At 45.5% G+C, this 25788-nt stretch overlaps 1 protein-coding gene across 2 annotated transcripts in view; it reads left to right on the top strand.

Annotated features, from left to right (window-relative positions):
* Positions 1 to 25788, top strand: part of COL27A1 (collagen type XXVII alpha 1 chain) — a 477424-nt gene that overhangs the window by 177549 nt on the left and 274087 nt on the right. For both annotated transcript variants that reach the window (XM_077283906.1, XM_077283905.1), the window contains exons 17-19: positions 16038 to 16091; positions 20982 to 21035; positions 22645 to 22698. In XM_077283906.1, the coding sequence (XP_077140021.1) occupies positions 16038 to 16091; positions 20982 to 21035; positions 22645 to 22698 (162 nt within the window). The remainder of the gene's footprint in view (positions 1 to 16037; positions 16092 to 20981; positions 21036 to 22644; positions 22699 to 25788) is intronic.

The raw sequence follows: 25788 nt of genomic DNA, 5'->3' as shown, positions 1-25788 counted from the left end.
ATTCTGAACAAGGTCTCAGCTCACATATTCCCATCATCAGTACCTGACACAGCACATAGAAAGCAAAATCCTGAGACTCCACATACAAAGCAAAATTCTGAGACTCCTACACAGTCTTAAGATGAATTAATTGCTGTATGTACAAATGTATGTATTTTTCTCCTAAAATTCCTTCCACGTCACCCAGTATGTCCAAACCTGAGCCCCTGAGCCTCTCTTGCATTCAATAATGTTCCAGGTGCTGTCACTGTCACTACACTTGCTCTCGGGGAGCAAGGATTCACATAATGTATTCATTCATCATAATGTAATTTAGCAAGCTGAAGTGCCCAAAAGTCAAAGTAACAAGTTGATAAGATTAGTTGTTCTCGTGTTGACCCTGAAATGTGTATGTCCTCTCTCTTCTTGTGCACATCCCCAGTCACTGTAAACTTGCAGAGGACCATTGCCCTTGCCATCACCATTCAGAGCACACAGCAGAGCTGCTGACTGAGGCATACCAAGCACAGACAGGAAATCTCCTCTGTGAACAGACTGTAGCAAGGAGCTGCACATGTGACTACTCAGGAATAGAGCAGAATTTTAACAGCAAGTACATTTTGAAGTTTCTGCATTTTTAATGGGCTTTTACAATTATATAGGCAACAATAAAATCTGTGCCTAATGGCCTATTGCAGAAGCCGATGCAAGCTGTGTGGGGACCAAAGAGCCATCATCCAGTCCCCATACAATTTGTATATAGTTGTTTGCACATTTTCTGTTTACATGGGGCAATGTGCTGCTCACATTAATGGCTGTGGATAACTTCGACATAGAAAAATTATTTTTACGTATGTTAATGGTTACCTTTTAGCTAATAAAATTACTCTAAGTTTTAATCGACAATCTTCATTCCTTGATTCATTTTCAGAAGCCCCACATACGCAGCCTGATCCACAAGGGAAAAATCTAAAACTTGAAAGTGTCTCTCCCAGTAATCTAGGGTGTCTTTGGGGTTTGCTTGTATCCAGGGTGCTGCTCTCTTCATTTGCATTTACATATCAGAACAGCTTCTATCCTAGTCTTATGTCTTCTCCACGTGTATTTATTTTTGTCTTTAGCCTGTTTTCTCTGCTCTCCATAAAACTGTAGAGACTTTCCCCACCTCTCGCTCCAGATCTATGTATGCTCTTCTCCTCCAGCTATCTCTAACACTGAGACAAGGGAAGGGGAGTCTTCAGGAGTTCCTATGGCTTTGTATCAATTTTGCAGATCACTCATCTAGATAAATGGTTTACAGGCACTAGTAAATTCGTATGGCGCAAAAACATTATTGAGGTAAAGAATTAAGGTTTAATGTCCTCCCACATAATAGATCAATACCGCATGATTAAGTGGTGGAGTACTCCAAACATCATACTATTGAAGAAGAAAAAGTGGAGTATCCACAAACCACCAATAGAATAAAAACCACTTACTGAAACAATACACAAAACATAAATTTTGAAAGAAGAAATATAAACCAGCTCACCCGTGATGCATAAACCAATCCTCGGGAGCACGGACCCGCTGTGTTCAGGCGTATAGAGTCCAAAAAGAAAAGAATGTCCAGCTTCACCGAATCCGTAAAAAAGAGTTTTCTTTATTCACATACTATTGAGCATAGAGGATACAGACTTCAGCACAAGCCATATGGGTAAGAATCTCAACGCGTTTCTGGAGACTAAGCTCCCTTAAGGGAGTTGATTAAGGGAGCTTAGTCTCCAGAAACGCGTTGAGATTCTTACCCATATGGCTTGTGCTGAAGTCTGTATCATCTATGCTCAATAGTATGTGAATAAAGAAAACTCTTTTTTACGGATTCGGTGAAGCTGGAAATTCTTTTCTTTTTGGACAAAACATAAATACCATCAATATATAAATACTAGCTGAAGAGCCCGGCGTTGCCTGGGCATAGTAAATATCTGTGGTTAGTTATAGCACCTCACTTCTCTTATTTTCCCATCACACCTCTCATTTCCCCCTCACATCTCTCATTTTCTCCCTTACACCTCTCATTTTCCCCCTCACTCCTCTAATTCCCCCCTCACTCCTCTCATTCCCCCCTAACACTTGTCATTTCGACCTCACATCTGTCATTTTCCGATCACTCCACTATTTTCCCTCACTCCTCTCATTTTGCACTCACACCTTTTTATTTTCACCTCACACCCCTCATTTTCACCTCACACCTCTCATTTTCCCCTCAGTATATACATGTTTGTCATCTCCCTTATATATATAGTATACACCTGTATGTCATCTCCAGTATATAGTATATACCTGTATGTCATCTCCCCTGTAAATAGTATATACCTGCTGTATGTCATCTCCTCCTGTATATTGTATATACCTATGTCACCTCCTCCTGTATATAGTATACACCTGTATGTCATCCCTTCTGCTGTATATACTATATACAGTGTACCTGTATCTCATATCCTCCTATATATAGTATATACCTGTATGTTATCTCCTGTATATATTATATACCTGTATGTCATCTCCCTGTATATAGTATATACCTGCTGTATGTCATCTCCTCCTCTATATACCTATGTGTCATCTCCTCTTTTATATAGTATATACCTGTAGGTCATCTCCTCCTGTATATAGTATATACGTGTGTCATCTCCTCCTGTATATAGTATATACCTGTGTGTCATCTCCTCCTGTATATAGTATGTACCTGTATGTCATCTCCTCCTGTATATAGTATGTACCTGTATGTCATCTCCTGTATATAGTATATACCTGTGTCATCTCCTCCTGTATATAGTATATACCTGTGTGTCATCTGCTCCGGTATATAATATATATCTGTGTGTCATCTCCTCCTGTATATAGTATATACGTGTGTCATCTCCTCCTGTATTTAGTATATACCTGTGTGTCATCTCATCCTGTATATAGTACAGTATATACCTGTGTGTCATCTCCCTTGTATATAGTATATACCTGTGTCATCTCCCCTGTATATAGTATGTACCTGTAGGTCATCTCCCCTGTATATAGTATATACCAGTGTGTCATCTCCTCCTGTATATAGTATATACCTGTGTGTCATCTCCCCTGTATATAGTATATATGTGTCATCTTCTCCTGTATATGTGTGCGATAGATGCTGGCGGTTTCCATGGTCACCAGACCCGGATTATGGCTGTTCTGCGCATGTCTTGACATCCGCGCACAGCCTTCTGGGACCTTGTTCTCCCAGCGCTTGCGCAGTGTACCGTCCACAACGCCGGGTGGAATATCTGGTGTCGCCATGCCCCTGCACAGCTGACAAGTGCTCCTTACATTATTGTTGACCTTATATACCGGGGAACAACGTGAGTAGTATCACATTGACCTTGAGAAAGACGCCGTGAGCGTCGATACGCGTGGGCCTTTGCACCCACGCAGCTCCACTGATCTGACAAGCCTGCTGGTATAGGATCGTTTCCATAAGGGTTTGCACTAGGGCTGGGTAAGAGACATCTGAGGTTGTTGAGGAGGACTTAGTGTGGCAATTATTTAGTATTGAGGATTTTTTTCATTATATCCCCATCTGGTATTAGTACATGTGGCCCATAAGTGCCAACCCAATTGCCCAGCACCTTGAAAGATTGATCCTTACCGTGCACAAATGTAAATTGGGTGTACTGTCGGAATCAGTTGTGATTTATGCTAAATGCTGTTAGAGGATTTGTATTAGCTGTGTAAGGTGTATATTTTTGTCAGTATTTACCTGGTATTTTGGTGGACCCATTATTTCTAACTATGTTTTTAGATGTTTTTAAATGTCTTTGTGAACGTTGTTCTTCGAATAAAGATTTTTCTACCCTTAGTTATATTGTGGTGATCCCTATTTTTGTGCATACGCTTGTTCTTGTTTGCTGCTATTGTCTATTGTTATGCATATGGTGATCCCCTTTTGTACGAGAAGATTTGGATGGTGCCCGCTTAACAAAATGTATACATCTCCTCCTGTATATAGTATATACCTGTATGTCATCTCCTCCTGTATATAGTATATATGTGTGTGTCATCTCCTCCTGTATATAGTATGTACCTGTGTGTCATCTCCCCTGTATATAGTATATACCTGTGTCATCTCCTCCTGTATATAGTATGTATCTGTGTGTCATCTCCTCCTGTGTTAGACCTCGTTCACACGTTATTTGCTCAGTATTTTTACCTCAGTATTTGTAAGCTAAATTGGCAGCCTGATAAATCCCCAGCCAACAGGAAGCCCTCCCCCTGGCAGTATATATTAGCTCACACATACACATAATAGACAGGTCATGTGACTGACAGCTGCCGGATCTCCTATATGGTACAGTTGTTGCTCCTGTAGTTTGTCTGCTTATTAATCAGATTTTTATTTTTGAAGGATAATACCAGACTTGTGTGTGTTTTAGGGTGAGTTTCATGTGTCAAGTTGCGTGTGTTGAGTTGCGTGTGGCGACATGCATGTAGCGACTTTTGTGTGGCGACATGCGTGTAGCAACTTTTTGTGTTGAGTTGCATGTGGCAGGTTAGTGTAGCAAGTTGTGTGCAGCAAGTTTTGTGCATGGCGAGTTTTGCGCTTGGCGAGTTTTATGTGTGGTGTGTTTTGAGTATGTGCAAGTTTTGTGTGAGGCAATGTTTGCATGTGTTGCAACTTTTGTGCATGTGGCAATTTTTCCACGTGTGCAAGTTTTGCGTGTGGCGAGTTTTCCATGAGGTGAGTTTTGCACGTGTGGCGAGTTTTGCGGGAGCCTAGTTTTGCATGTGGCGAGTTTTGCGCGTGGCGAATTTTGAGCGGCGACTTTTGTGTTTCGACTTTTATGTGGCGAGGTTGGTGTATGTGTGGTGAAATGTGTGCTGAGATGTGTGCTAAGGGTGATATGTGTTCAAGCACGTGGTAGTGTGTGGCGCATTTTGTGTGTGTGTGTTCATATCCCCATGTGTGGTGAGTATCCCATGTCGGGGCCCCACCTTAGCAACTGTACGGTATATACTCTTTGGCGCCATTGCTCTCACTCTTTAAGTCCCCCTTGTTCACATCTGGCAGCTGTCAATTTGCCTCCAACATTTTTCCTTTCACTTTTTCCCCATTATGTAGATAGGGGCAAAATTGTTTGGTGAATTGGAACGCGCGGGGTTAAAATTTCGCCTCACAACATAGCCTATGACACTCTCAGGGTCCAGACGTGTGACTGTGCAAAATTTTGTGGCTGTAGCTGCGACGGTGCAGATGCCAATCCCGGACATACACACATACACACACACACACACACACATATTCAGCTTTATATATTAGATATACCTGTAAGTCATCTCCCCTGTATATAGTATATACCTGTATGTCATCTCCCCTGTATATAGAGTATATACCTGTATGTCATCTCCCCTGTATATAGTATATACCTGTATGTCATCTCCCCTGTATATAGTATATACCTGTATGTCATCTCCTCCTGTATATATTTAGCTGCATGTCATCTCCTCCTGTATATAGTATATACGTGTATGTCATCTCCCCTGTATATAGTATATACCTGAATGTCATCTCCTGTATATAATATATAGCTGTATATCATCTCCCCTGTATATAGTATATACCTGTATGCCATCTCCTCCTGGCTGTCAATTTGCCTCCAACACTTTTCCTTTCACTTTTTCCCCATTATGTAGAGAGGGGCAAAATTGTTTAGTGAATTGGAATGCGCGGGGTTACAATTTCGCCTCACAACATAGCCTATGACGCTCTCAGGGTCCATACGTGTGACTGTGCAAAATTTTGTGGCTGTAGCTGCGACGGTGCAGATGCCAATCCCGGACATACACACACACATTCAGCTTTATATATTAGACTAGCTGTTTCCAGCCAGCTAACGCTCGGCACACTCAGGAGCCTCGTGTGGTAATGTGCGGGGACGGAGCCTCGTGTGGTAATGTGGGGGGACGGAGCATCATGTGGTAATGTGGGGGGACGGAGCATCATGTGGTAATGTGGGGGAACAGAGCCTCGTGTGATAATGTGGGGGGACGGGGCCTCGTGTGGTAATGTGTGGGGACGGGAGCCTCGTGACGTAATGTGGGGGAACGGAGCCTCATTTGATAATGTGGGGGAACGGAGCCTCGTGTGGTAATGTGGGGGGACGGAGCATCATGTGGTAATGTGGGGGAACGGAGCCTCGTGGGGTAATGTGTGTGGACGGAGCCTCGTGTGGTAATGTGTGGGGACGGAGCCTCGTGTCGTAATGTGGGGGGACGGAGCCTCGTGTGGTAATGTGTGGGGACGGAACCTCGTGTGGTAATGTGTGGGGACGGAGCCTCGTGTGGTAATGTGTGGGGACGGAGCCTCGTTTGGTAATGTGTGTGTGGACTGTGGACGGAGCCTCATGTGGTAATGTGTGGGGACGGAGCCTCGTGTGGTAATGTGGGGGGACGGAGCATCGTGTGGTAATGTGTGGGGATGGGGCCTCGTGTGGTAATGTGTGGGGACGGAGCCTCGTGTGGTAATGTGGGGGAACGGAGCCTCGTTTGGTAATGTGTGTGGACGGAGCCTCGTGTGGTAATGTGTGGGGACGGAGCCTCGTGTCGTAATGTGGGGGGACGGAGCCTCGTGTGGTAATGTCTGGGGACGGAGACTCGTGTTAAAATGTGTTGATCTGAGCCTCGTGTGGTAATGTGAGGGGACGGAGCAACGTGTGGTAATGTGGGGGGGCGCAGCATCGTGTGGTAATGTGGGGGAACGGAGCCTCGTGTGGTAATGTGTGGGGACGGGGCCTCGTGTGGTAATGTGTGGGGACGGAGCCTCGTGTGGTAATGTGGGGGAATGGAGCCTCGTTTGGTAATGTGAGTGGACGGAGCCTCGTGTGGTAATGTGTGGGGACGGAGCGTCGTGTGGTAATGTGGGGGGACGGAGCCTCGTGTGGTAATGTGTGGAGACGGAGCCTCGTGTTGTAATGTGTGGGGACGGAGCCTCGTGTGGTAATGTGTGGGGATGGAGCCTCGTGTGGTAATGTGTGGGGATGGAGCCTCGTGTGGTAATGTGGGGGGACGGAGCCTCGTGTCGTAATGTGGGGGGACGGAGCCTTGTGTGGTAATGTGTGGAGACGGAGCCTCGTGTTGTAATGTGTGGGGACGGAGCCTCGTGTCATAATGTGTGGGGACGGAGCCTCGTGTGGTAATGTATGGGGACGGAGCCTCGTGTGGTAATGTGTGGGGACGGAGCCTCATGTGGTAATGTGTGGGGACGGAGCCTCGTGTGGTAATGTGGGGGGACGGAGCCACGTGTGGTAATGTGTGGGGACGGAGCCTCGTGTGGTAATGTGGGGGGGCGGGATTATGTGTTGATGTGGTGGGGGGGCGAGATTATGTGTGGTGATGTGGTGGGGGGCGGGATTATGTGTGGTGATGTGGTGGGGGGCGGGATTATGTGGTGATGTGGTGGGGGGCGGGATTATGTGTGGTAATGTGGTGGGGGGTGGGATTATGTGTGGTAATGTGGTGGGGGGCGGGATTATGTGTGGTGATGTGGTGGAGGGGCGGGATTATGTGTGGTTATGTGGCGGGGGGGCGAGATTATGTGGTGATGTGGGGCGGGATTATGTGTGGTGGGGGGCGGGATTATGTGTGGTGATGTGGTGGGGGGCGGGACTATGTGTGGTGATGTGGTGGGGGGGCAGGATTGTGTGGTGATGTGGTGGGGGCAAGACTGTGTGGTGATGTGGTGGGGGGGGCGGGATTGTGTGGTGATGTGGCGGGGGGCGGGATTATGTGTGGTTATGTGGCGGGGGCGAGATTATGTGTGGTGATGTGGGGGGCGGGATTATGTGTGGTGATGGGTTGGGGGGCGGGATTATGTGTGGTGATGTGGTGGGGGGCGGGATTATGTGTGGTGATGTGAGGGGGCGGGATTATGTGTGGTAATGTGGGGGGCGGGATTATCTGTGGTGATGTGGTGGAGGAGCGGTATTATGGGGGCGGGATTATGTGTGGTGATGTGGGGGCGGGATTATGTGTGGTTATGTGGCGGGGGGGCGAGATTATGTGTGGTGATGTGGTGGGGGCGAGATTATGTGTGGTGGTGGGGCGGGATTATGTGTGGTGATGTGATGGGGGGCGGGATTATGAGTGTGATGTGGTGGGTGCGGGATTATGTGTGGTGATGTGGTGGGGGGCGGGATTATGTGTGGTGATGTGGTGGGGGGGCGGGATTATGTGTGGTAATGTGGTGGGGGGCGGGATTATGTCTGGTGATGTGGTGGAGGGGCGGGATTATGTGTGGTTATGTGGTGGGGTGGGATTATGTGTGGTAATGGGATGGGGGGCGGGATTGTGTGGTAATGTGTTATGATCCTGGTGGTAAGGAACACATGAACTGACCTGATGGGTAAACCAAAAATAAGGACAAGCTCCGGGAATGTGGGAACTTTACTGACCGCAATTCTGATCCTATCAACAAACACTATAGGCAGCCGTGGAGCGTTCCTAACTCGGCCTAGACGCCTCGTTCACAGCCTGAGAAACTAGCTACCCCTAGAGAGAAACAAAGCCTCACTTGCCTCAGAGAAATTTACCCCAAAGTGTAAGCAGCCCCCCACAAATAATAACGGTGAGTTTAAGGGGAAAACACAAACATAGAAATGAAAATAGGTTTTAGCAAATGAGGCCCGCTAGTAACTAAATAGTCAGAAGATAGCAAGGAATCTGTGCAGTCAGTATAAAATACTACAAAAGTATCCACGCAGAGAATACAAAAAGACCCCCACACCGACTCACGATGTGAGGGGCGCAACTCCGCACCCCAGAGCTTCCAGCTAGCAATCAAATAGCATATAAGCAAGCTGGACTGAACTCATAACATACTGAGACACATTTTCAAATAGCAATGAACAAAAATGGACTAGCATGAACTTAGCTTCTCCACGAGGAGACAGGTCACAAGGGAAGTCCCAGAGAGATCTGAACCAGTACTGAATACAACGACAGCAGGCAACAAGTAAAGGTCCAGATGGAGTTAAATAGGCAGCAGGCCTAGCAGGAAACGAGGCAGCTGAAGTCCAGCTACAGACCAGCCGTAACACTAAAAGCCACCAGAGGGAGCCCATGAACAGAACTCAGAAAGTACCACTCATGACCACAGGAGGGAGCCCGAGAACGGAATTCACAACAGTAATGGGGTGGGGGGCGGGATTATGTGTGGTAATGTGGTGGGGGGCGGGATTATGTGTGGTGATGTGATGTGGGGCGGGATTATGTGTGGTGGGCAGCGGGATTATGTGTGGTGATGTGGTGGGGGCGGGACTATGTGTGGTGATGTGGGGGGCGGGATTATGTGTGGTGATGTGGTGGGGGCGGGATTATGTGTGGTTATGTGGCGGGGGGCGAGATTATGTGTGGTGATGTGGTGGGGGCGGGATTATGTGTGGTGATGGGTTGGGGGCGGGATTATGTGTGGTAATGTGGTGGAGGGGCGGGATTATGTGTGGTTATGTGGTGGGGGGCGGGACTATGTGTGGTGATGTGGTGGGGGGGCAGGATTGTGTGGTGATGTGGTGGGGGGCGAGATTATGTGTGGTGATGTGGGGGGCAGGATTGTGTGGTGATGTGGTGGGGGTGGGACTATGTGTGGTGATGTGGGGGGGCGGGATTGTGTGGTGATGTGGCAGGGGGCGGGATTATGTGTGGTGGGGGGTGGGATTATGTGTGGTGATGTGGTGGGGGGCGGGATTATGTGGTGATGGGGTGGTGGGGCGGGATTATGTGTGGTGATGGGGTGGTGGGGCGGGATTATGTGTGGTGATGTGATGGGGGGCGGGATTATGTGTGGTGATGTGGTGGGGGCGGGATTATGTGTGGTTATGTGGCGGGGGGCGAGATTGTGTGGTGATGTGGTGGGGGGCGGGATTATGTGTGGTAATGTGGTGGAGGGGCGGGATTATGTGTGGTTATGTGGGGAAGGGCGGGACTATGTGTGGTGATGTGGTGGGGGGGCGGGACTATGTGTGGTGATGTGGTGGGGGGGCAGGATTGTGTGGTGATGTGGGGGGCAAGATTATGTGTGGTGATGTGGTGGGGGGCAGGATTGTGTGGTGATGTGGGGGCGGGACTGTGATGGGGGGCGGGATTGTGTGGTGATGTGGCGGGGGGCGGGATTATGTGTGGTGGGGGGTGGGATTATGTGTGGTGATGTGGGGGGCGGGATTATGTGTGGTGATGGGGTGGTGGGTGCGGGATTATGTGTGGTGATGTGGTGAGGGGCGGGATTATGTGTGGTGATGGGGTGGTGGGGCGGGATTATGTGTGGTGATGTGATGGGGGGCGGGATTATGTGTGTGATGTGGTGGGTGCGGGATTATGTGTGGTGATGTGGTGGGGGGCGGGATTATGTGTGGTGATGTGGTGGGGGGGCGGGATTATGTGTTGTAATGTGGCAGGGGGCGAGATTATGTGTGGTGATGTGGTGGGGGCGGGATTATGTGAGGTGGGGTGGGATTATGTGTGGTAATGGGATGGGGGGCGGGATTGTGTGGTAATGGGGTTGGGGGGCGGGATTGTGTGGTAATGTGGTGGGGGGCGGGATTATTTGTGGTGATGTGATGTGGGGCGGGATTATGTGTGGTGATGTGGTGGGGGCGGGACTATGGTGATGTGGGGGGCGGGATTATGTGTGGTGATGTGGTGGGGGCGGGACTATGGTGATGTGGGGGGCGGGATTATGTGTGGTGGGGGGCGGGATTATGTGTGGTAATGTGGTGGGGGGCGGGATTATGTGTGGTGATGTGGAGGGGCGGGATTATGTGTGGTTATGTGGCAGGGGGCGAGATTATGTGTGGTGATGTGGTGGGGGCGGGATTATGTGTGGTGATGTGGTGGGGTGGGATTATGTGTGGTGATGTGGTGGGGTGGGATTATGTGTGGTAATGGGATGGGGGGCGGGATTGTGTGGTAATGGGGTGGGGGGCGGGATTATGTGTGGTAATAGGGTGGGGGCGGGATTATGTGTGGTGATGTGATGTGGGGCGGGATTATGTGTGGTGGGGGGCGGGATTATGTGTGGTGATGTGGTGGGGGCGGGACTGTGGTGATGTGGGGGGGCGGGATTATGTGTGGTTATGTGGCGGGGGGCGAGATTATGTGTGGTGATGTGGTGGGGGGCGGGATTATGTGTGGTGATGGGTTGGGGGGCGGGATTATGTGTGGTAATGTGGTGGAGGGGCGGGATTATGTGTGGTTATGTGGCGGGGGGCGAGATTATGTGTGGTGATGTGGTGGGGGGCGGGATTATGTGTGGTGATGGGGTGGTGAGGCGGGATTATTTGTGGTGATGTGATGGGGACGGGATTATGTGTGTGATGTGGTGGGGCGGGATTGTGCGGTGATGGGGTGGGATTATGTGTGGTGATGTGACGGGGGGGATTATGTGTGTGATGTGGTGGGGGGCGGGATTATGTGTGGTAATAGGGTGGGGGGGCGGGATTATGTGGGGTGGTGGGGCGGGATTATGTGGGGTGGTGGGGCGGGATTATGTGTGGTGATGTGGTGGGGGGCAGAATTATGTGTGGTGATGTGGTGGGAGCGGGATCATGTGTGGTAATGGGGTGGGGGAGCGGGATTATGTGTGGTGATGTTGAGGGGGCGGGATTATGTGTGGTGATGTGGGGGGGGCGGAATTATGTGTGGTGATGTGGGGGGCGGGATTATGTGTGGTGATGTGGTGGGGGCGGGATTATGTGTGGTAATGGGATGGGGGCGGGATTGTGGTAATGGGGTGGGGGGCGGGATTATGTGTGGTAATAGGGTGGGGGGCGGGATTATGTGTGGTGATGTGATGTGGGGCGGGATTATGTGTGGTGGGGGGCGGGATTATGTGTGGTGATGTGGTGGGGGCGGGACTGTGTGGTGATGTGGGGTGTGGTGATGTGGGGGGGCGGGATTATGTGTGGCGATGTGGTGGGGGCGGGATTATGTGTGGTTATGTGGCGGGGGCGAGATTATGTGTGGTGATGTGGTGGGGGGCGAGATTATGTGTGGTGATGGGTTGGGGGCGGGATTATGTGTGGTAATGTGGTGGAGGGGCGGGATTATGTGTGGTTATGTGGCGGGGGGTGAGATTATGTGTGGTGATGTGGGGGCGGGATTATGTGTGGTGTTGGGGTGGTGAGGCGGGATTATTTGTGGTGATGTGATGGCGGCGGGATTATGTGTGTGATGTGGTGGGGCGGGATTATGTGTGGTGATGGGGTGGTGGGGCGGGATTATGTGTGGTGATGGGGTGGTGGGGCGGGATTATGTGTGTGGTAATAGGGTGGGGGGGCGGGATTATGTGTGGTGATGGGGTGGTGGGGCGGGATTATGTGTGGTGATGGGGTGGTGGGGCGGGATTATGTGTGGTGATGGGGTGGTGGGGCGGGATTATGTGTGGTGATGTGGTGGGGGCAGGATTATGTGTGGTGATGTGGTGGGAGCGGGATCATGTGTGGTAATGGGGTGGGGGAGCGGGATTATGTGTGGTGATGTTGAGGGGGCGGGATTATGTGTGGTGATGTGGGGGGCGGAATTGTGTGTGGTGATGTGGGGGGCGGGATTATGTGTGGTGATGTGGTGGGGCCGGGATTATGTGTGGTGATGTGGGGGGCGGGATTATGTGTGGTAATGTGGGGGGCGGGATTATGTGTGGTGATGTGGTGGAGGGGCAGGATTATGTGTGGTAATGGGGTGGGGGGGCGAGATTATATGTGGTGGGGGCGGGATTATGTGTGGTGGTGGGGCGGGATTATGTGTGGTAATGAGGTGGGGGGCGGGATTATGTGTGGTAATGTGGTGGGGGGCGGGATTATGTGTGGTGATGTGATGGGGGGCGAGATTATGTGTGTGATATGGTGGGGGCGGGATTAGCGAGTATTCACGATGCCTCATATATATAGATGTCAAATGAGATGGAATGATGGAGAGCAAAAAGTAGATCCAACAAATAGAGCAACACACAATGTGCCATACTATAGTCAAGTTTTCAGGCTTACAGACACTGCAGCTGCAAAATTAAATAAAGTTTTTGATGAATGCTTTTTTAGAAAGTTGCTAAACTTTTTTGCATTTAGGAAGTAAATGAACAATAACAATTTATTTTTATTATTTTATGATTTATTTTTTTGTTCATTCATCAGTGGGTCTGTGACATGTGTACAAGAGCCAAATATTAAGAATGAGATTTCTTAAAAATACTTGTTTCCCAATTATTGACCCTTGTAAAGGGGCCGTAACTCCAGTGCCAAGGCAGAGAAGGAATGCCGGCCACAATGTTTCCCTAATTAATATGTCATTAGAGATCTAGAAGGAAAAATACAGCACTCCCAGTGTTACTTCCATATAGGTGCAGGCTAAATCTAGTAAGAAATTAAGTTTCCATTAGTCCGTGTTAGTTTTTCCTTTTTTTGGGAGGGGGTAAAACCTAAGCGTACACATTTGCATTTGGGCTGTATTTAGAAGGAAAGTTTTATGGCCGGTAGGTTATTCTCATTTAGAAATAGTGTTACATGAGTGTTTCAGGAACATAACCAAAAAAAACAAGCCTTGTTTTAGTTCACGTTAATATGACAATTTTATAAAACAAAATCCTCTTTGAGTTAATAAATAAATATATATACGGCAGTATGTGTGTGTGTATGTGTGTATGTATATATATATATATATATATATATATATATATATATATATATATATATATATATATATATATATATATATATATATATATATATATATATATATATTGATGTGAACTGCCTCCCACCCTCATAGATCTTTTGCTTGATGATACTCCAAAGGTTCTCTATAGGGTTGAGGTCAGGGGAAGATGGTGGCCACTCCATGAGTTTACCTCCTTTTATACCCATAGCAGCCAATGACTCAGAGGTTTTCTTTGCAGCATGAGATGGTGCATTGTCATGCATGAAGATGATTTTGCTCCTGAAGGCACATTTCTGCTTTTTATACCATGGAGGAAAGTTGTCAGTCAGAAACTCTATATACTTTGCAGAGGTCATTTTCACACCTTCAGGAACCTTAAAGGGCCCTACCAGCTGTTTCTCCATGATTCCGGCCCAAAACATGACTCCTCCACCCCCTTGCTATTGTTGCAGCCTTGTTGGGACATGGTGGCCATCCACCAACCATCCACTACTCCATCCATTTGGACCATCCAGGGTTGCTCAACACTTATCAGTAAACAAGAATGTTTGGAAATTAGTCTTCATGTATGTGTGGGCCCAATGCAACCATTTCTGCTTGTGAACACTGTTTAAGGGTGGCCGAATGTAGGTTTATGCACCACAGCAAGCCTTTGAAAGAGCCTACACCTTAAGGTTCAAGGGAATCCAGAGGCACCAGCAGCTTCAAATATCTGTTTTCTGCTTTGTAATGGCTTTTTAGCAGCTGCTCTCTTAATCCGATTAACTTGCCTGGCAGAAATCTTCCTCATTATGCCTTTATCAGCACAAACACATCTGTGCTCAGATACAGCCACAAATCTCTTAACATTACGATGATCACACTTAAGTTTTCGGGAAATTTCTAATGTTTTCATCCCTTCACCAAGGCATTGCACTATTTGATGATTTTCAGCAGCAGAGTGATCCTTTTTCTTTCCCATGTTTCTTGAAAATTGTGACCTGCTTAATAATGTGGAACATCATTTTTAAGTAGTTTTCCTTTAATTAGAATCACCTGGAAAACTAATTATCCCATGTGTTTAAGATTGATCTCAGTGATCCATTGAGCCCTGAGACACAATACCATCCACGAGTTTATTTGAAAAACAAAACAATTAAATCTTTATGACACTTAAATCCAATTTGCATAATAATTTGGAACATAGTGTGTATATATATATATAGGACAGGTTGTCATTGTTATGCCTGCTCACAACATATATAATTTTCTTTATAGCAAAAAAAGTATGGCGATGAGGGTTTACCCTCCCGAGTCCCCACCAAGTATATGTGCCGGATGTCCTGTTTCTTTGTTAGTGATCATCAGGGCAGAATAGTTGTTTTCTGAATGCCACAGGATTTCTCTTGAGAGGTGTAGATTGCTTTCAGCTGAATGTGCCCACTTTTTACTGTCAGGACCCCTTGGCTAAGCTTTAAGTAGAACAGTTACACTAGATCATCATTCGGCCATCTATACCATGAATGGTTTTCTAAAAATTGGGTTTTATGAGATTAAAAAAAAAAAACCCTAGGGTCTAATTTGTTTTTGTTTTTAGAAATGCCACCTTTCTTGTAGAATTGAGCTTAGCGGCAATATTGGAATAGTAATGTCTGCCTTCTCTCAAAGAATGTCTCAAAGAAAAAAAAAGACCTCCCTCACTCGCAGAAGAGTTGGCAAATCTCCTGGGTGCTGAATTAAGCTCCCAAAAAAACCACTGCTTCTGAAAGGTTTCCTGTGTGTGTCCAGACTCATCATTAAATGGAGTTCAAACAGCCAATTGCATATATAGGGGTTGAGAAAGCGTGTACATGGGGGAAGGGGCTTTAGAAAAGGGAGAGTTGGCTATGGGCAAAAAATTCAGGCACTAGGTCCCCAGTATGAACCTTCCAAAAGAATAGCTGTCAAATTTGGCCAGTCTAATTTATAGTCGACCAGTAGCAATGCAATGATTAGACGGTTTAGTTTAAAAATAATGTATAACATATATTTTTTACTAATTAAATCCAAATGCAGATACATAGAATACAAACAATGTACAGAAATGGGAAAAACTATTTTTCTAAAACAAACAGATTAAGCAAAAACTATTTTATGTGTACGAATATGGGGGTGAGGGTCATCTATATTGCAGTCACAAAGACCATAAAGAAGATTTGCCTGGTGATGCTCATTGACTTCTATGAGAAAGTGCTTTGTGATATGTTTAGTGAATATCTCTACTGTGTCTGCCCCATACAGTTAATGTCATATAAATGAATCATGAGATCCTCCTGGTGATTTGTCTCTTTGTACCATACCTCTTGTAACCTGTTTTGGTAATGTGTATTTAGGGCTTTCAGGGACTTCCAGGGATGTCTGGAGAAGTGGGATTTCAAGGCGACAAGGTGAGATCTGATAATTTATTTTTTACATGTGAAAAATATGACATATCTTGTGAGCAAAAGGGAATAAAAACTTGCTCCTGTGCACCAGAATACTGACTTACACTGGGTAATGTGGAGTCCATTATGCACATGGTCAGTACATGGACCCAAAATACCTTTGCCTGAACATAGCCTTAATAATATACTTGTATTAAAGGGTTGTTCTCATTCTCTCCTGCAGGAGCCCACTACTCCCTTGCCTCATGGCTTTTTGCGATGTGCTTCTCCTTGATTGACAGTTCAGGGATTGACACGCCACTAGCCTGAACTGTGCACTTTCTGATTCTGCTGTATGACACAGCTTTGCTTCTGCAGCATCAGAGGAGCATAGTTAAAATGAAGCAGGCCAGATTGGGAGCTGACAGTGCGCTCCAGTGGTCAAATCAGTGCTTACAAGCTCTAGTGGAAAGCACTTATAACTACTGCAGATGTTCAGACACCACTGCAAGACTGCAGTGGTGGCCGGTAACCTAGGCAATGAGCAGTAAGCAATAAAGCTAAATATCCATAATTTCTTGAGAACAGTATTATTGGGGTTGGCGGACTACTCATTTCAGTAGCTAAGACCTGCGCATCAGCTATGATAGAGGATAGGGCTTACTTAGCTATTGAAGTGAGCCAGTCAACCAACCACCTTCACAAACAGAAGTGGTCACGTGCCAACATGGGCACGAAGGGAATCTTAGCTCAATCCACCTTTCTTAATACGAGTATGTTGGTAAGTTGTTTGTATGAGTGTCTTAATATATATACTTACCTTGTAATGTCTTCACATCCTCTTCCGTCCGGATCGCAGAATTCCAAGCGGTGGAAGTTCATCAACCTCCATATTGGGACACCCAAGTGATGCGTGTCTCAATATGGAAACTGCTGGTGGTTACAGCCTCTTGCACGGTACCACCAGTGAAACACCGTCGCAACATACACACACACACTGTATATGCCGTACGCACCACACACACTGTATACGCCACACACACACACTGTATACGCCGTACGAAGCCTCTTGCGCGGTACCACCAGCGGAACACCGTCGCGAACACGCCGCCTCCGGGATCAGCCGAATGATTCACTGACCGCTGCCATCTTTGAATAGGAGGAGCGCATGCGCAGTTTTAATGTGACCGCCACTATCTGTCTGCACAAAGATGGAGGCGGTCTAATTTACTGCGCCTGCGTGAATTCCACTCAGGCGCAGTGAATCATTCGGCTGATCCCGGCGGCAGATGCGCGATGTGTCTACAGGCAGAGGAAGCCGATCACATTAAAGGAGTTTTCTCACAAATGAAAATTCATTTTAAAAATTGTCTGTATTTGACCATGTACACAGCATACCACATCTCCTGGGCAGGGGAGGAAGCAAAAGACAATACTGAGATTACAGCAGGGGATCACAGAGGATTTCTTTTGTCAGGTAAAATATTTCACTGACTGTTTCTAAACAATATTTTGCCTCACAAAACGTATCCTCTGCTATCAAAGCGCACAGGGGTGAGAGAGACAGAGCACAGGGGGGAGACAGCTCAAACGGGACAGCACATGAGGGGAGAACACAGCACAGGAAGGAGAGAGACAGCAAACAAGGGGGATAGCACATGGGGTAGACAGGTCAAAGAAGAGAGCACAGACTGGAGAAGTCAGCACATGGGGAAAGAGAGAGGGGATAGGTGGGTAAGCACATGGGGGGAGAGATTCCCAACGCTGCACAGCCTGCCCCCATCGTGACATTACCGCCCTCCCAATGCGATAGCATCGGACCTCCTTCTAGTTTATGTAAATCTATCTATTTCTATCTATACCGTATGTGTGTATATATATATATATATATATATATATATATATATATATATATATATATATATATATATAGATAGATATAGATATATACCAAATAGAAAAAAGAAGGCAGCACTCCAAATCCTTTTCTCAAGGCTTGAGAAAGGCTCAGTGTGAGCCGAGACGTCGCACAGAGATGTGGGTTTGAATAAACTACACACGCTTTCACTTTGAAAAGGATTTGGAGTGCTGCCTTCTTTTTTCTATTTGGTATGTAACTTGGGTGGATGAGTGGACCATTGAGCATTGTTCTGTTCCATTTTGTCTTATATATATATATATATATAATATTATATATACACACACTACTGTTCAAAAGTTTAGGGTCACTTAGAAATTTCCTTATTTTTGAAAAGAAAGCACAGTTTTTTCCGATGTAGCTGACTAAATGATTCAGAATTTAACTCTATACATTCTTAATGTGGTACATGACTATTTTAGCTGCAAACGTCTGGTTTGTAATGCAATATCTTCATAGGTGTATAGAGGCCCATTTCCAACAACCATTACTCCAGTGTTCTTATGGTACTTTGTGTTTGCTAACTGTGTAAGAAGGCTAATGGATGGTTAGAATACCCTTGAAATCCCTTGTGCAAGTATGTTAGCACAGCTGAAAACAGTTTGGCTGATTAGAGAACCTATAAACCTGACCTTCCTTTGAGCTAGTTGAGAATCTGGAGCATTACATTTGTTGGTTCCATTAGATTCTCAAAATGGCCAGAAAAAAAGAACTTTAATGTGAAACTCGACAGTCAATTCTTGTTCTTAGAAATGAAGGCTATTCCATGCAAGAAATTGCCAAGAAACTGAAGATTTCCTACACTCCCTTCAGAGGAGAGCACAAACAGGCTTTAACCAGAGTAGAAAGAGAAGTGGGAGGCCCCGCTGCACAACTGAGCAACAAGACAAGGACATTAGAGTCTGTAGTTTGAGAAATCGACGCCTGTCAGGTCCTCAACTGGCAGCTTCATTAAATAGTACACGCAAAATGACAGTGTCAACGTCTACAGTGAAGAGGGTACTCCGGGATGCTGGCCTTCAGGGCAGAGAGGCAAAGAAAAAGCCATTTCTAAGACTGGCTAATAAAATCAAAAGATTAATATGGGCAAAAGAACACAGACATTGGACAGAGGAAGATTGGAAAAAAGCGTTATGGACAGACGAATCTAAGTTTGAGGTGTTTGGATCACGCAGAAGAACATTTGTGAGACGCAGAACAACTGAAAAGATGCTGGAAGAGTGTCTGACGCCATCTGTCAAGCATGGTGGAGGTAATGCGATGGTCTGGGGTTGCTTTGGTGCTGGTAAAGTGGGAGATTTGTACAAGGTAAAAGGGATTTTGAATAACGAAGGCTATCACTCCATTATGCAATGCAATGCCATGCCATACCCTATGGACAGCGCTTGATTGGAGACAATTTCATCCTCCAACAGGACAATGACCCAAAGCACACCTCCAAATTATGCAAGAACTATTTAGGGAAGCAGGCAGCTGGTATGCTATCTGTAATGGAGTGGCCAGCGCAGTCACCAGATCTCAACGCCATTGAGCTGTTGTGGGAGCAGCTTGACCGTATGGTGCAAAAAGTGCCCATCAAGCCAAACCAACTTGTTGGAGGGGCTTCTGGAAGCATGGGGGGAAATTTCTCCAGATTACCTCAGCAAATTAACTGCTAGAATGCCAAAGGTCTGCAATGCTGTAATTGCTGCAAAGGGAAAATTCTTTGAAAGCAAAGTTTGATGGAGAAAATTATTATTTCAAATAAAAAATTTTTTTTCGAGCCTTGTCAATGTCTGGACTAGATTTTCAATTCATTTGACAACTAATTTGATTAATAAAAGTACCAGTTTTCATGGAAAACACCAAAATTGTCTGGGTGACACTAAACTTTTGACTGGTAGTGTATCTCTATCTATCTATCTATCTATCTATCTATCTATCTATCTATCTATCTATCATTATTATTATTTATTTGTATAGCACCATTGATTCCATGGTGCTGTACATGAGACGGGGTTACATACAAATTACAGATATCGCTTACAGTAAATTTACAGTAAACAGACTAACAATTACAGACTGATACAGAGGGGCGAGGACCCTGCCCTTGCGGGCTTACATTCTACAGGATGGTGGGGAAGGAGACAGTAGGTTGGGGGGTTGCAGGAGCTCCAGTAGTGGTGAGGAGGCAGCGGGGTCAGTGCAGGCTGTAGGCTTTCCTGAAGAGATGGGTTTTCAGGCTCCATCTGAAGGATCGGAATGTGGTTGATAATCGGACGTGTTGGGGCAAAGAATATATATATCCATTGTTACCCTCTGAACAAGCGTTCCACTCAGTGTTGCAAACAGCCCCCCTGAGATATTCTGTATTGGTGTACAGCATGAAAGGGAGCCTGTCCCATGTAACCTGCATTTGGATCTGCAGACAGCTCAGTATAGAAAAGGAGAAGCTAAGCAGTATGATATACAGGTTTGTGGGAAAAGATTGGGATAACCTGTAATTTATACATTGCATATAGGAGTCCAGTGGGCGGTCTTACTTGGTGATTGACAGCTGTCTCTGCAGGCACAGTCCTACAGGGAAGACTATCAATCATGGAGTAGGACCGCCAACTGGACTCCTACATACATACACCAGGGATTTCAATGAATAAAATGCAAGTTTTACTGACACTTCTTCCACAAAAAAATGTCTCTAACGATCTGATCAGGTAATCCTGCTCTGCAACATCCTGCCCAAAGATCAGAGACCATGTTCAACATGAAGGGTCCCCTTTAACTTTCTATAGAGGAACCTGCAGTTTTTTTTCTATCACCGCAACAAAGATCAGGGGTCCAGCTGCAAATGACTAGATTACTCATGCTTGAGAGTTGTTGTTCTATCATTGCACTAGCTGAATATGCCAAATAAACTCTGCGCCAACAATCGTATTCCACCATGATTTATATCTCGTTGTTAATGTGTCAGGTGATAAATCCTATCATTCCACTGACTTCTTTTACCTTTGTTGTAGGGCAGCCAGGGTCTCCCAGGGCCACCCGGACTGCGTGGAAAGTCAGGCCCTGTGGTAAGATCTGCTTTCCTAATCATAACATCTTTTTTATTCTTTTAATGCAGTCCACATTATTACATTGCAAAATTCTCCATTAAGCTTCCACTGCTGGCGCAATGTGAAGAAGAAACCACTGAGGCTCCCGTCATTTTTTCCAATGTCTTCTTAGAATAAACACAGCATAACACAATAAGAAATCTTCATTAAACTGATGCGACAGAGGCAATAAATAAAGCCTAATAGCCACTTACTGATGTCTGTTTGGTCAGGGTTATTGTGCAGGAGACACTTCAGATTGTTGTCAGATGGAGACATGCAGTTCCTGTATATTTTGCGGTGGTGCCATTGCTTCTTTGAACTTTTGCAAAGGCAGAAATACTGCATGAGGCTCGCCTGCTCGTGTGAAAGTACATATCCTATCATCCTTCAGAAGATTCATTTTTCATTTTCACTGATAGCTTGAAGGGGCACAAAGAAGATTTTCTGATATCTACCATTGACAGGAGACGCCGAAATATGCGGCTGGCAATAATTTAGTGGCATATGTCACCCACCAAATATACCTAGGTATATTTATTTTTTACAGTGACCTCTTGTATATGTGGGTGCACTCAGCTGTGACCATACAAAAGCAAGAAAAAAGTTATTTCAACTTGTACCACCCCAACGCAAAAAAAAAGCACTCTCTTGGCTTTCATTAGGTGACGGGAGCGCCTATAGCTACACATTTCTACACAGGATTAGGTAGACCCTGAGCTTTTCTGAACATATCCAACATCTGTTTGTCCGATTTCCTAAAGATTGGCTCATTGACCACATTTTAACTTGTATAATTACATCTCATGTAGAATTCACAGCTGCTGATATAACTCTATACATCCCTTACATGTATGGCCAAAAATATAATTTAAAGTTGCATTCCCTGTGGAGCTTATGAAAACTCATTGCTGTCCTATGATGTTATAAATCCTTTCCTGAAATTCAGTGTTTATATAGGTGGTTATGATTGACAGGCCAGCTAACAGCCTGTGAGGACATACGTCTAGGCCCTGATTTGTCCATGTGTCGGCATATAATTTATACGCAAAACAAGATGGCAACTACACACACACAGTTTTTCACAAAAAAGTTTTAATGTAAAAACAATCAGGTAAACGTGGATGAGATATAAAATTGGTCTCAAGTTGCACTGTGTTTGAGAAATAGAAGATACTTATTTTTAATCCTAGTTAAACCATTTAAGTAAGAATTGGTCACTAAGGAGTTAATAATGAGGTTATAGGCATATTCACGTTTCCCTGAACCATGTTCCACTTGTTGGCATTGTCACATTAAGATAAAAATTGAATAGAGAGTTGGACAAAACAGGACTGAACGCCCCGTTTTCCCAGTTGGTCAAGGGCCTCGTTTTCCCAGTCGATCAAGTTCCCACTGAATATGCTATATATTATCTATTGCAGGGAAACCATTGTTATCTGACAGATATGGTATAGTCCCTGCATTAAAGGGTTTACCTATAAGGAGTTAAACAATATATGATGTTGGTTAAGGGCTGTAACTTTAATGATTACCACAATGACTAATGCCGGCTACGGATAACACAACCTGTTCTTTCTTTCTCTAGGGTAAGCCAGGTGACAAAGGATTTCTCGGGTTACCAGGTCCTCCAGGTCCAGAGGTATGTTGTGCTCAAAAATGACTAATCTTTTACAGGGTACAGGAAATATGTTTTTTCAAAATCTGCTATAAATAAGAAAATGTAACGTTTATACGTATAAAATCTCATTTAAAAAAAAACTTTTAACAAGTGATAGAGATGTTTGATGTTTCAATAAGTAAGGGTCCGGCTAATGAGACCCCTCCCACTGATCACTAGTATGAAGAGGCAGAAGGGCTTAGTAAAAAAAATAATAATCTGTGAATCCGTCTTTGGTGTCGGTGGAGCTCTTCTGCCTTTCTCTTCTAACTTGTGAAAAGTTTTCAAAAAGTTACACTTAAATTTTCCTTTGTGTGAAACAGATCCCACGATTTCTGTTGCAGTATGAGGGTATGTTCACATGTATTTTGGAGCTCTGCGGATTTTTCCGCAGCGGATTTGAGAAATCCGCAGGTAAAAAGCACTGCGTTTTACCTGCGGATTTACCGCGGTTTTAATGTGGAATTTGTGCGGATTCCACCTGTGGTTTACACCTGCTGATTCCCATTGTGGAGCAGGTGTAAATTGCAGCGGAATCCGCACAAAGAATTGACATGCTGCGGAATGTAACCCAGCAGCGTTTCCGTGTGGGTTTTTCCGCAGCATGGGCACTGCGGATTGCGTTTTCCATATGTTTACATTGTACTGTAAACTAATGGAAAGCTGCTGCAGATCCGCAGCAAAATCCGCAACGTGTGCACATAGCCTCACATTTCTATTAATCCCCTGAATGATAACACAATGGACTTCCCTATTCATCATCCGGACTATGAATTCAGTGATCACAAGTTCTCTTTATCACATTTTTGAACTAGAGAGAGTACAAAGGAGGGCACCAAAATTAATAAAGGGGATGGGAGAACTACAATACCCAGATAGATTAGCGAAATTAGGATTATTTAGTCTAGAAAAAAGACGACTGAGGGGCGATCTAATAACCATGTATAAGTATATAAGGGAACAATACAAATATCTCGCTGAGGATCTGTTTATACCAAGGAAGGTGACGGGCACAAGGGGGCATTCTTTGCGTCTGGAGGAGAGAAGGTTTTTCCACCAACATAGAAGAGGATTCTTTACTGTTAGGGCAGTGAGAATCTGGAATTGCTTGCCTGAGGAGGTGGTGATGGCGAACTCAGTCGAGGGGTTCAAGAGAGGCCTGGATGTCTTCCTGGAGCAGAACAATATTGTATCATACAATTATTAGGTTCTGTAGAAGGACGTAGATCTGGGGATTTATTATGATGGAATATAGGCTGAACTGGATGGACAAATGTCTTTTTTCGGCCTTACTAACTATGTTACTATGTTACATCTGGATTATGTTATCTGTAAATGGACTTAGGGTACCGTCTCACAGTGGCACTTTGGTCGCTACGATGGTACGATCCGTGACGTTCCAGCGATATCCATACGATATCGCTGTGTCTGACACGCAGCAGCGATCAGGGACCCCGCTGAGAATCGTGCGTCGTAGCAGATCGTTTGGAACTTTATTTCGTCGCTGGATCTCCCGCTGTCATCGCTGGATCGGTGTGTGTGACACCGATCCAGTGATGCGTTCGCTTGTAACCAGGGTAAACATCGGGTTACTAAGCGCAGGGCCGCGCTTAGTAACCCGATGTTTACCCTGGTTACCATCGTAAATGTAAAAAAAAACAAACAGTACATACTCACATTCCGGTGTCCGTCAGGTCCCTCGTCGTCTGCTTCCCGCACTGACTGTGAGTGCCGGCCGGAAAGCAGGGCACAGCGGTGACGTCACCGCTGTGCTCTGCTTTTACTTTACGGCCGGCACTCACAGTCAGTGCGGGAAGCAGGCGGCGAGGGACCTGACGGACACCGGAATGTGAGTATGTACTGTTTGGTTTTTTTTACATTTACGATGGTCACCAGGGTAAACATCGGGTTACTAAGCGCGGCCCTGCGCTTAGTAACCCGATGTTTACCCTGGTTACCCGGGGACTTCGGCATCGTTGGTCGCTGGAGAGCTGTCTGTGTGACAGCTCCCCAGCGACCACACAATGACTTACCAACGATCACGGCCAGGTCGTATCGCTGGTCGTGATCGTTGGTAAATCGTTTAGTGTAACGGTACCCTTAATCTTTCAGTGTCACAGGGTATATGCGTGGTCAGGTTACCTGTCTGACTGTGGGAAATCCTAAATTCAGTGCTCCAATTTGCAGATAATAATGTAGATATTTTAGCTCCGTTGATATTGTGTACAAAATCGGTCAAAATGAAAAATGTTGGAGAATACAAGAGTTGCCTAATATCTGGAGACAGAAAGTGTACATGTCACTTTATATAACTTTTTAGATATTCTAGGCTTTGAATAATGTCGCTGATAGGTGGGAGTCCAGATCCTGAACCCCACCGATCTGTCAAAACATTGATCTAATGTGCACAACTCAAGCATGAGTGGTATAAGGGCTCAGTAGTAAGTCTGTGGGTCCGTACACAGCTCTTTAAGAGTGAATGTATGGTCCCATATGGTTACTGTTGAGACTGAACACCACTCATGCCGAAGCTGTGGACTTCAGAGCAGTGTTTTGACCAACCATTGGGGGTCTCTGGACCACCAATGATCAGCAATGCTATTCAGAGCCTATAATACAGGTCCTTCTCAAAAAATTAGCATATAGTGTTAAATTTCATTATTTACCATAATGTAATGATTACAATTAAACTTTCATATATTATAGATTCATTATCCACCAACTGAAATTTGTCAGGTCTTTTATTGTTTTAATACTGATGATTTTGGCATACAACTCCTGATAACCCAAAAAACCTGTCTCAATAAATTAGCATATTTCACCCGTCCAATCAAATAAAAGTGTTTTTTAATAACAAACAAAAAAACCATCAAATAATAATGTTCAGTTATGCACTCAATACTTGGTCGGGAATCCTTTGGCAGAAATGACTGCTTCAATGCGGCGTGGCATGGAGGCAATCAGCCTGTGACACTGCTGAGATGTTATGGAGGCCCAGGATGCTTCAATAGCGGCCTTAAGCTCATCCAGAGTGTTGGGTCTTGCGTCTCTCAACTTTCTCTTCACAATATC

The sequence above is a fragment of the Ranitomeya variabilis genome, chromosome 2 (genome assembly GCF_051348905.1).
Source record: "Ranitomeya variabilis isolate aRanVar5 chromosome 2, aRanVar5.hap1, whole genome shotgun sequence".
NCBI lineage: Eukaryota > Metazoa > Chordata > Amphibia > Anura > Dendrobatidae > Ranitomeya > Ranitomeya variabilis.
This window is presented reverse-complemented; position numbering and strand designations above follow the sequence as displayed.